Source organism: Dermacentor silvarum, chromosome 2, assembly GCF_013339745.2.
Source record: "Dermacentor silvarum isolate Dsil-2018 chromosome 2, BIME_Dsil_1.4, whole genome shotgun sequence".
In the NCBI taxonomy this organism is placed as follows: Eukaryota; Metazoa; Arthropoda; class Arachnida; order Ixodida; family Ixodidae; genus Dermacentor; species Dermacentor silvarum.
In genome coordinates this window covers 141,215,016-141,227,123 of record NC_051155.1, presented here as the reverse complement: position 1 = coordinate 141,227,123, position 12,108 = coordinate 141,215,016, and the positions used below count along the sequence as shown (strand labels likewise).

The following is a 12,108-nucleotide window of genomic DNA, read 5'->3' as shown; positions in this document are numbered from 1 at the left end:
GACGCTCCTATTGGCCCTCCCGACACCAGGCGTGGGCGGAGCCTCGCGCCTCAGCCTCCCGTTTAGGCAAGGCCCGGCCCAGCTGATCTCCCCTTTTCACACACCCTTCGCTATTCCACAGAGTGCGACGACGCACGAGGAGAGGTGCGAGAGCGGGAAAGAGAAAAAAAAAAAACAGATCGAAGCCCGCAGGACCATTAGCGACTTCGAAAGAAAGAAAGCGGCAAATAATAAACGGCGCAGGGAAAACAGGGACAGTCTGTTCTCGAGGAACACCGCCGTCCGATCAAAGCAGGAAATTGAGCTCGGAGCAGCGAACGCGTAGGCGAGCGCGATGCTACCGCTGAAACCTACTCTTCCCTCTTTGCCGCAGGGAACGCGCTGGGCTGTGATTGGTCCGGAAAGTCAAGCTGAATGCTTGCGGGACACAGCTACCCTCTCTTCCCCCAGACCCGAAGCCGCGTTGCAAGGGAGTGAGGACAGAAAAGAACAGCACGAGAGGAAAGGTGGTGAGGAGGGTAAATTGAGTGTCAAAACGGATCGCCGGGTATTTTCTTTCTGTTCGCTTGCGCGAAAGAAGCGGTCTAGTATAGAACCGAGTGCAACGTGCGCTGCTGTCAGCGCCAGGAGCACTTGCGCCGAAAGGAATGGTGGGATGGCCCTCTCCTCTCACCGATCTCGCTCTTCTCTCCACTTCCCTCTCGCTTCCTCCCTCGACGGGTAGGGAGAGGAAAATGAGTGCCGGAGGGCCTGTATCCATCGCCTAGGCATGTAGCGGCCGGGCGCAAGGTGCCTGTACGCCGCAACAGGGCGTTACCAGCGCAGGGCCTCGCGTCGCACCCGTGCCACTGTCGTTCGTTGTCCCGATCGCCAGAAGGAGAGCCCGCGGGCCACGCGGCGGGGAGTTGGGGGTTTCGCGACGAACGAAAAAGCTCTTTCCTCGCGCCGAGAAGCGCCGCACGCGACGATTGTCAGTGTCGCGTAGCCAGATTTTCGCGATCCGCGCGCAGTTTGCGCACCGACTGGTGGTCTTCGCCGCGCGCCGTCGTCCACACAAGTGCGTCGCTCGCCGCCTGGGGTCCCGTCAACTGCTGGAGCTGCGATTGAGCAGGGTCGCTGGTCCAGACGTGTCGCTTTCTTCGCCGCCGGAGGGGCCGAACCTTCTTTCCTATCCTTTCCATCATCGCTGGAGGACCATCCTCTTTCCCTTCACTCCATTCCACTGCATTTTTTTGTTCTTTGGTTTACTTTCTGTAGTCCAAGTCTTCCTTTAACGCTCTTGTCGCTATTTGGTTGATTCAATTTCTTTCCCTTGCCGCGCTTGTACTTGTTTTAATGTTTCGTTGTCTCTCCGCCGGTCGTCTTTAGTTGTTTTTTTCCTCCACGGCCACAACCACCAATCAATTTGCATAGGTTCTTTCTAGCTACCGAGCCAACTCACAAGCTTGTTTTCATATTTTTTCTATAGCGTATTGGGATGCCATAACTGTCTTCTTTATTTCTCTTTGGTGTATAGTGAAGGTTCTAAAGTTTGTACTTCCTGCCCTGTCGGCGTCTGTGCTTCGGTTGCCGTACTCGCCTTCAAAAGTCCACAGCGCCACAAAGGAAGCTCCTGGACCGAAAGGCAAGAAGGGAAAAAAAAGAAAACAAAGAATAGACCTGAAGGATAGATTGCGAAGGACTCCCCAGGAGAGCGCATCGAGAAGGAGAGAGTCTGGAGAGGAGAAAGAAAAAGGATAGGAGGACCAAGACCGAAGGAGCAGGAGTCGAGAAATTCAAAGCGGGTGGGAGGATCTGCCAGGAGCAGACTTTTCAATAACCACGCGTGCCGGAACCAGAACTGCGGGTCGACAGCGCTTCGGCTTGAGCGGCGACGCGCTCGTGCGCGCTCGCGCTCGGCACTGCCTCTGGCGGTTCTGCACTTTGGCCGTTTCTGCTTTAACGCGACGTCAGTCGGGCTCCCCCCTTAGCGTCGACTGCACTCCCCCTTATTATTTCCTCCAGGCAGAAGTGTGCGCTAGCGGAAGAGGCACCGTGCACTGAGTAGGAGGAAAGTCGTCGTCCCTGTTCGGGACGTGTCCCGGGCGAGGGAGAAGAAGGCAGGCTCGAGGGAAAGGGGGGACATTCTCAGGCGCCCGCCGCACGCGCGCTCACGCACGCACGCCGGGAGCGACGGCCCTTTTTTTCGGGAGCCGAAAGCCTTTGCCAGCAGCCTCCGCTTCCCGAGCAGCGCGCCGCCGGGGCGCGCGCGAGCGCTCGCGTCCAGAAATTGGACTTGTCGCTTGCAGCAGCAGCGGATGCTGCTTCTTTCTATGCGCCCGGCTTCTTCCCTCGCCGCGGTGGGGTCTCTTCAGCGCCGGCTGACGCCGCGGCCGCTGCTGCCTCTGACGTTGGCCGTATAAAAAGGGATCGCGGACACCGCGCGGCCATGTCGGCATCATCGACGTCCTCCCAGGCGCCGCCGTCCCAGCAGCAGCTACAGCTCGCGCCGGCGCCCCCGCACTACCGGCACCCCCACCACCGGGCCCCCGCCGGCCATCAGCAGGCGCACTTCCCCGAAGACTTCGGCGCCGCGGCGGCCGAGTTCCCGGCCTACGAGGAGCTGGCCGGATTCCCGTGTGTCGCCTCGTCGGGCGGCGGAGGAGCGTCCACGTCTTCGGCGCCGACCGGCGCGGGTGGAGGCTCGACGCCACACCCGATGCGCCTCGAAGACGCGGCGGGAGGCAGGGACTCGCCCGGATCGCCGTCCTCGGCCGAGCTCCAGAGACCCGCGTGCGAGTTTGCCGCCAGAGCCGGAGCGGGACCGCTACCACCGCAGGCGCTGCCCTACCCGACCTGCCTCGCTGGTAAGTGTCCTGAGATACGGTAATGTAATTTTCTTCGCAGCCTGTAGGCAAGCACGCTGCATAATGGGCTCTCGTAGTACGTAACACTTGCAGAAAAACAAATTCGTTGTTGCTTTCGTAACTTTGTGGACTCGTATTATTATTATTTTTTATTACTCAACGTTTCTTTTGTGCGCAGACGCGCGAGTGCACATTCTTCAAAGGCACGCATTTGCAGCTATATGCCAACCTTGCCTTTACTAGCACTTCTGGTATTGGTGGCGTCAGCTGTATGCGCAAGTGATAAGTGTTCTGTCTTCCTAAGCTCACTGACTTTTTGGGTTGACTAACTGTGAGATTAATTACTTCTTTCTGGGGTTTTACGTGCCAAAACCAGTTCCGATTATGAGGCACGCCGTAGTGGAGGGCTCCGGATTAACTTTGACCCCCTAGGGTTCTTTAACGTGCACTACAATGCAAGCACACGGGCGTTTTTGCATTTCGCCTCCATCGAAGTGCGACCGCCGCGACCGGGATACGATCCCGCGAACTCGTGCTCAGCAGCGCATTATAGCTAATTGAGCCACCGCGGTGGGTTAGTGTGTGAGATTATTAGAATGATGACACCCATCCAGCAAATGCAATAGAAACGTGCGTGTTTTCGTTATATTGGCATAGATGCGAAACTTAACTGCGTATATTAGTTTTCTGCTGACACTTGTGCACGACTCCGTGTATATCCATTGGTTCATTCTCGGTGGCCCCAAGATGGCATGGTTTCTGCTTTTACTCTTCTTTATCTTCATTCGTTGTCGTCCAATAGCAAAAATAGGATGTGATGCTTAACATTACTGGACACCAGCTCTACGTTTTCGTTGCTGCAGCATTTCGTTGACATGTTGTTTTTCTTTTCCACCCTGCTGCTAGACCGTTGGAGGCGATGGTGGGCCCTTGCAATATGGGCCAGTCAGTTGTTGCACCGGAGATGTAACTTCCAGGATATTGTGCTTTTTGTGACCCTGTGTTTTGTCACATCTCTGGGTGAAGAAGTTTTATTTTAAGCATGAATCAACACTTCTTAACTGAACGTACATTGTTGCGTTGGCCGCCTTCCATATTATACGCTCCAGTAACCGATCGCGGCTGTAAGATTGTGGTGAACATAATGTAATTTCATTTCATCCACTAAGTTCTGTCTGTGGCCATTGTACTGCTGCTGGATTAAGCAGCGTAATTACATTAGCCAGGTTGGAAAGCTTAACGAGCAGGTGTATGTATACAAATGCAGTTATAGATACGAAAAATCACGACGTAATATGTCCGCGATTCATGTTCTCTTTCCTTTGTCCGTGATTGTCTTCTTAGTGTATACAGAACCGTGTTCAATGATCGTTATTATTTCACTTTTATGGGTTACTGGCTTTGTAGTCATCACGAACAGTGTCCAGCCACTATTTCTCAAGCCAGTATTGCTAGCACTTCCCAACGACTTTCGCTTTTGTTGTCTTCTTCCCGATAGAGTTGTTTTCTTTTTTCATTAGTTGGCCATATAGCCTGAGATATCATTCTTAAACTGTAGAACTAATCTACGTATACATTACCATCACCTTTAACGTGTTCATTTCTATCATTAGTTTTCATTTAGGTAGTAATTTGGGCTAGTTTGTCTGTCATACTGGGCAATCAGTAAGCGCTAAAAAGACACGGACAGACATAGGAATGACAGTGTACCGTTGTTTCATGTTAATTCCACGCTTCTATACAAAAACCGAGCTATTTTAGATAACTAAGGCGTATAAATGTTTCACTTGTTCCAAGAAAGTGTTTTGCTTCTGCAACACTGCTGGTCGTACCACAGTTTGGTTAACTCATCCTTCGAGCCTCACCACTAACACTTTGTCGCACTGAACAATGTTCCGTGTTCAGAATATCATTAAGGGTGAAGGCCTGTTCTTCCTTTCCCTCTCATGGAAATGAAGCTTAGCGATAGCCTTTCTTCTTTCTTCGCACCACACCTCGCCCAAACGCAGCTTACCACAAATAGAACATTAAAAACCACATAAGAGCGATTGCTATAGAGAGATCATTCTTCCGGCCCTCCCTTCACCTGTATACGCCTGCCGTGAGGCGATGCTGCTAGACGCTGCCATCATCCCCGTCGACAGCGTGCTCGCTCCCAGCATGTCATTGTTGTGCATGCTACTGCCCACACTTGAAGAAAAAGCAGCGCAAAAGAGACGAGGACGAAGGGAAGACAGGTACAACAGACGGGTGCCACACTTTTCTGGCTCACTCAACAGGCATGGGCAGCAACTGCTGCATGGTTCGATGTATGCCAGTGTCGTCTGAACGTTTATTGCGATAGCAATTGCATGGGCACTCCAAGCGCATTTCTGCCGTCGCCGTCGTCGTCGCCGTGAGGTTCCGTGTAAAGTCCAACAGCGATAAAACCGTCGCCGCGCGACGTACGCTGTGTGTGCGAGTGAAAGCGTGCGAGGGTGAACCGGCAACCACAGCTTAATCTCGCGCACGCCAGAGAGCAAGCCGGAAGCGCGCGCGGTCTTCGTTCGCGCGCGCGGCACGGGGAGGACGCGACGGAGACGGTGGGAGGGCTTTCTGCTTCGTCGGCTGCTGGTCACGGAGGTGCACGTTAAAGGAGCCAAGGGTGTAAAGATTAATCCGGGAGTCCACGTACACTACAGCAAGCCTCATAATCATGTCGGGTTTGTGACACGTAAAACCACAGAATTTAATTTTTAATTTAACAACGAAGTAGACGAATATATTGATTCTCTACTTCTCCGAAGCTGTGAATTTTTTAATGGTACTGCTTCCAATTGTAAGGTCTTGCTTCCAAATGCAAGTATTATCTTTCAACAAAGTTAATAACAGTGCGGTTTATCACAACTAAGCTAAATAAACTAATTCGCCTGTGTCACGCAGTGGGAACAGCCCTCTCACCGCCCTACACGAATACCCGCGGTAAGGGTACATCTTCATGAAATCACTTTTAGCGCCATTGGTTGTATGGAGCACGATAACAGGAGAGAAAGTACAAGATTTAGTGCACATTGGAGGCGTATATAGGTACACATGCTTTAAAGAGTCTTTCATTTTGGTTTAATTTCTAGATGCTGGAACAAACCTGTCGATTGCCAAGCGCGGTAGGCTTGGCTGCTTGGTGCATCTTGACTCATAGAGCTTGCGCACTGGGTTCTCGCTCAGCCGCCTGTTCACGTAAAGGCTTAGGTTTGACGGCCAACTCCTAAGCGCTCACCTTGCATGGCCGGGCTTCGGCGGTACAAGAGCAAGCAGCAAATACGCCAACAAGATTTCACAAACAGCAGCGCTTATTGCAAACCAGAGGTCTTGCTGAGATGCGTGGCTATATATGCAGGCAGGTAGCGACCGAGCCGTTTGCGCGTGCTTCAACGAAAATAAAACATGTAAAGAACACGGAAACATGCAAGATACGATTATAAGACCTACGGTGTTTGGTTGTTAGAGGTCTGACGACCGAGCACCGTAGACTTTAAAATAACATGTTGCACCATGCTTTTTAAATATTTTCCCGTTTAACATTTTAGCTAAAGTTAGCTGGGACACCTTATGTATATACGGCGAACAAACGTAGGGCACGACGAAGGAGAGGAACAAGACGTTTACCTGAGATAACGTTCCTTGTTTAGGTAACGAAAGCCAACACGTCTTACAATTATTTTGTGCATCGCGGTGGCTTGCATTATGTATGCAAGTGACGGCAGGTGAACGAAGGTATGATAATGGTCGCTGCCTCGGTATCTACATCAGCTCTCCAGTCACTACCAGGTGCTAAGTCAGATGAGCAAGACGTAAGGTTGACGTTTTGATTGACAGAGCTCAGCAGTTGAAGAGCATGCAGTGCTTCGACCACGTGCCGACCAGCGCTTTTTGGGTCACCGGTGAGCACTCGGTGAACGCTGAGGAGCCAAATGCAGTCACAATGCACCCCAAAGGACCTCGCTTTCATGTGATACAAAAATGCATCAGCTCGGTGTTCCCAGCGCCCACCAGTGGCGCGAAAAGTACCGGCAGCCACACACGCGCTCCGAGTGTCGCGCTTCAATCGCTGGGCACTGTGCAAACGATGAAAAGTCGGGGATAAATCATTCAGTATTTATTCATCATTCGGTGAAGTGGCATGTCGAGGATTCTTCATTCAGCATTCATTCATCAATCGGTGAAGTCGAACGTCCTGACTCGCTTGTTGACACTGCCGATATTACTGTTGTTGGGCCCTAGTGAAACCGCGTTTTATAAATTTCAATTATTCTACGTGTGCTGAGCGTGCACTTTATATTTGTTGACCTTTTAACAGCGTAGCAGTTTAAGCTCGAGGTTCGGCTACAAATCGTTCGCAGAAACTCCGCCGAGCCATGACGTCACAGCGTTGCCTTGGCACAGCTGCACCTGGCTTCACGGAGATTCGCACAGGTGTCGTGACGTCACCGCTTCGACTTCCGCATAGCTTCTCCTAGCCGCGCCGCGCTGTGCCTAGCTCTGACGTCACTATGCGTCGCCTAGCAACCACCTGGCATGTCTGCGCCCAGCCGCACCACGCTGCATCGCCGCTTCCCGTACATCGCCAAGCTTCCACAGCCGTGTAGGCGGAGAAAAAAAATAAAATGTCGCAGTTTCACCTGAAAGGCGAAGCATCAATTGCGATAGCAAATTTGTAGACAGCTATACGGAGTAATGATATTAGCTTTATCAGCTGTATAAACTTGGACATGCAGCAGCACCGGCAACACGCAGAACTGTTGTCGACGCCGTCGGCGTTTTGCCCGCGTTCGCTCAAAATACGTGCGGCGTTGGTGACTGTTGCCGGAGCCTCTGATATAAATAGGCACTTGGTGCCGCAGCTAAACGTCGCCTCCCTTTCCTCCCTCTCCCGCCCCTCCCCCACGGCCTCTCGCGCGTCGGAATTAGGCGCGTTTGCTCTACATATATGGTGATTGTAAAGGAGGAAAGAGACGCCCACTTCTGCAGCCCTTAAGCGAGCACGGCGCCGAACGCGCGTTTGTTCTCCGCCGTGCCTTCACTCCCCGTGAAAGCGCGCGCCTCTCGCGCCCTTTCACTCGCACATACAGCGTTCGGCGGCGCGCGGCGACGATTTCATCTCCATTGACGTCATACGGAACCTCACGGCGACGGCGACGGCGACGCCGACGGCAGAAATCTGCTTTTGAGTGTCCATATAATTGCTATCGCAATAAAAGTCATGACGTCACTGCACACCGCTTCGTTCGCGGCGTTCGTATAAAGCTTGTGACGCCGCGACAGCGGCACATTGCGCAGTGTCTCTGCGCCGAGCACATCGTTTGCGCCACCTAAAAAATTGTGGGCAGCTTGCACTAGTAGTGCAAGGCTGAAGAAACAGCGTAGCTGGGGGTAGAGCACTGCACGGGCTCGGGCTTACCCGAAAGCCCGGGCCCGGCCCGGCCCATGGGCCGGGCCGGGCCGGGTAGAGCAGTTTTTTCACGGGCTCGGGCACGGCGTGTGCTTTTTGACCCGGGCCCGGGCCGGGCTCGGGTTTTTTTACGCGGGCCGGGGCCGGGCTCGGGTTTTTTTACGCGGGCCGGGGCCGGGCCCGGGCTTTCTGCGAGTTATTCTCGGGCTTCTCAACTCTGAAAAACATGTATTTTTCGGTCTCGGGCCGGGTTCGGGCCGTTTTCGAGCCGGGCTCGCGCCGGGCTCGGGCTTAAAGTAAAGTGGTGGCGGGCCGGGCCGGGCGGGTAACGTAGAGTATTTCCGGGCCCGGGCGGGGCCCGGGTCTCGCCATAAACGTTTTGATCGGGCTCGGGCGGGCCGCCCAATGTAAAAACGGGCCCGGGCCGGGCCCGGGCCGCAAAAATCGGCCCGTGCAGTGCTCTAGCTGGGGATCGACCAAGCTTTTCCACCAGCCTTGCACCTTCCTATTAAAACCGTGATTGGCGCGGGGGACCGACCGGAACGGCCACGTGCGGCTTGGCAATACATAGCAATACATCGCTAAAAATACGGTAATATCTTAGCATAGCATAGCAATAAATATCAAAACTCGGTAAAGTCTTGGCATAACATAGTAATACATAGCCAAAACTTAGCAAAACTTCGTAAATCTTTGTCGACCCCCAACTACGGTGTTTCTTCAGACTTGCACCACTAGTGCAAGCTGCCCTAATTTTTTTTTCAAGCATGACTGGGCACGGTGAAAGATGAAATGCACTTCATTGAATCACACACTGCGCCTGTCACAAGAACGGATCCTATACTCAGCTTAACCCTATCGGCAATGATGCAGCACATGACAGATGTCTAAGTTTCGTCCAACCTTTGGCAATATTTTCAATTTGTTCCGACTTCATTTTGTCTTTCTTTCATTGCAAACAAACAGAGATATTGTGCCAGTATATCCCAAGGATCAACATCTACACATTGGATCGTTCGATTTGAGTGCGTACATTAAAACCTATATATTTACAGAATGCATATGGTAATTAAGCTTTTGCGTGACGTGAAAGCACTCGCTAATCACTTTTGTCGCGATTCAAATATTGTTTGAAGCCCGAAGTGATAACGTTCGGTTTGTTAGCATTATAACCATCATTCTCAGCTGCCGTGCGTATTGCGTCTCGGGCACCGAAGACGGGCGACACCACTTGCGTCTCATGCCCGAACCTGTGTACGTGCAGGTGGCGGCGGCGCCGGCCCTGCAGGATCGGCCGACGGCTTCTGCTACGAGTACGGCGCTAGCGGCGGGGGCGGTCCCATCGGCGGCGGAGGCCCGCTGCCGTGCTCGGCGGGCGGCGTGCCGGGCTTCACGGGTCCGTACAAGGTGCAGCGCCGGGCGGCCAACATCCGGGAGCGGAAGCGCATGATGAGCATCAACACGGCGTTCGAGGAGCTGCGCTGCCACGTGCCCACGTTCCCGTTCGAGAAGCGCCTGTCCAAGATCGACACGCTGCGGCTGGCCATCGCGTACATCGCGCTGCTGCGCGAGGTGCTCGTCTCCCAGTACGACCCCCTGACGCACATCGAGAAGTGCCTGCGGGGAGAGCTCAAGGGCGAGCACGCCGCCGAGTGGAACACCTCAGGTGCGCATGCCCGACGAGGTTCCTTTTCTTTTTCTCTCTCTGACGGATGGCTTGTTTCCTCTATAGACGAGGTATTTGTTTATACGTGGTTTGGAATGAAGCCAGTAGCGTACTTAAGTGTCAGGACACCTGGCGCAAATTACGGTTCATCTTTAGAAGGACATCCTTAGAACAAAAAGGAAATGTTAGCTACAAGCTATCTATAAATATCTCCCCGAAATTGAAAGCAATATGAAAGGTCTACTGGAAATATAGTTTTTGATGCGCCCCTGCCCGTAATCTGGGTTCACTGTATACGAAATGCTCGCTCACGTAATTGCAGCGGACCTCGAACGCAAGGTCATTGCAATGTGGCGAAAATTTTCCGTTGAACCTTGCACATGCATTGAAAAGGGCAGCTTAGTTGAAACCACTGTTCTTGCTATGACTGAGCGGGCATTGGCCCGGTACTCGAATTCTCACAAGCTGTTCTTGATTTTTCCCCCCTAGAAGCATTTTCAAATCGATTGTTTTGAATGCGTTTTCCGCTTACGACGTCTCCTCCTCTTACTCACGATTCTGTACGGGAACTTCGAGCAGTCAGATTTGCCAGTATTATGTGAACTATACGCCGATAGAAACAACTGTCGCCAACCGCGACGCTTAATTGGCGTCCGCTCGTGCGCGCAGATCTGACAGCGCGCCTGTCCTGGATCAACTGGGAGAACCTGGGCGTCAACCCGAACCGGAGGAGCGTTCTCACCACGCTCACCCTGACCGCAGACACCATCGGCTGCCACAACGGAACCCAGTGATGATCGTGCCATCTTGCGGTTTAGCCGCCGTGTGTCCGCGCCTCGCTGACTGCTGCCCCTCCCGCCGCAGCCTCGGACGACAACGCCTCTCTTGGACCGCCGTCCCGACAGTCCTCCGCTCCCGTCTCGTGTTCCGCGACAGTGGACCCCCCACGCCCGCATTCTGTGTACTCTCAGCGTTCCGAGGACTCGAGCAGTGGCGCTCCAGCTCAGGACTGTGTCCAGCTGTGGTGACCACTGAGTGTGCACACTGAATGTAGGTGTTTCTTTCGTGCTCGATAGCGAGGTAAGCGTCCTTCCCTCGGAGCATCAACTTTTGTCGCTATCGAGGGTGGTGTCCGGCGGGATAAAGGTATAAGACGTTCGCAGAGCATGCTACGGAATAGAAGCTGTTCGAGTAAACGAGCGAAAGTTGTAGTTGCGGAGTTCGGACTCGGTTTAGGCCAAGCCAGAGCTTTGTCGCGGGAGTGTGTAGGTCAGAGACACTCGCTTGCTGCCAGTTCTAAGAAGAGAGATGATGCCAGTAACCAGATATGACGAGATCATTCCAACCTTAAGTGGACGAGATGCCAAGGACAGGTTAGATTAGAACGATTAGCCTACCCAACAGTCGATGCAGAACTTTCGTGAGAAAGGACGTTGAAATGAGTTCCGATGGAGCAGTGTCGTTTCTTTCTATTTACACGGCTTATATCTTTAGTGAACGGCAAAGAAGTCTGAATTGCGATGTTGGATACGTTATCGATAGTCTTTAAGAACACGGTCCGTTGAACTTGAGACACTGAAGTGCAAGGCTTTTACGAGGCGCTAAAATGTTGTTCTTTCGTTCTTGACGCTGTATTCGATGTGTGAATTAAATGTGCGCCCCTTATTCTAGTCAGGCATGTTTTCGATATCGTCTGCAGCAGGAATGATCAGAGTTGTAGTCATTCACTCCTTTGTATAGCATTAAAGCACCATGAAGCCGGCTCTTTTGTGTTGCAGATATAAATGGCCGTTTTCTTCCTGCATCTCAAATTTAGATAATAACGCCCGCGCTGTGCAGGGTTTCAGTCGAGAGACAAAATCGTTGCTTATGTTTGCATTACAGTGTGCGCACGCCTTCCTGACTGCATAGTACGAAAAGAAAAAAAAAAGAAACACTGTAAATAATGTTAGTCGTCTCATTTTATTTTAATTTTTAAAGAGATCATGTGCCGCGTAGATAGGTCCAAAGTGTTCGACTAAGTTCTCATAATGGGCAGTTTATAGAACCTCTGAGACAGTGCAATATTATTGAAACTGTGAGAGAATAAACGACATCTGCCCATTCTGGTTGACAAGTGCTTCTGTTATTACGTTTCCACTTACGGAACACGCGATTACAACGGCTAC

The 12,108-nt window shown here is 52.3% G+C and overlaps 1 protein-coding gene across 1 annotated transcript; it reads left to right on the top strand.

Moving 5' to 3' along the window:
- The first annotated feature begins 828 nt into the window (after window positions 1-828).
- LOC119441868 (twist-related protein 1) lies at window positions 829-12,056 on the top strand. The gene is made up of 3 exons (XM_037706506.2): window positions 829-2,846; window positions 9,539-9,940; window positions 10,610-12,056. Exons 1-3 carry the CDS (start codon window positions 2,429-2,431, stop codon window positions 10,732-10,734), a joined length of 945 nt encoding a protein of 314 aa, XP_037562434.1. The 5' UTR covers window positions 829-2,428; the 3' UTR covers window positions 10,735-12,056.
- Window positions 12,057-12,108: the final 52 nt, after the last annotated feature.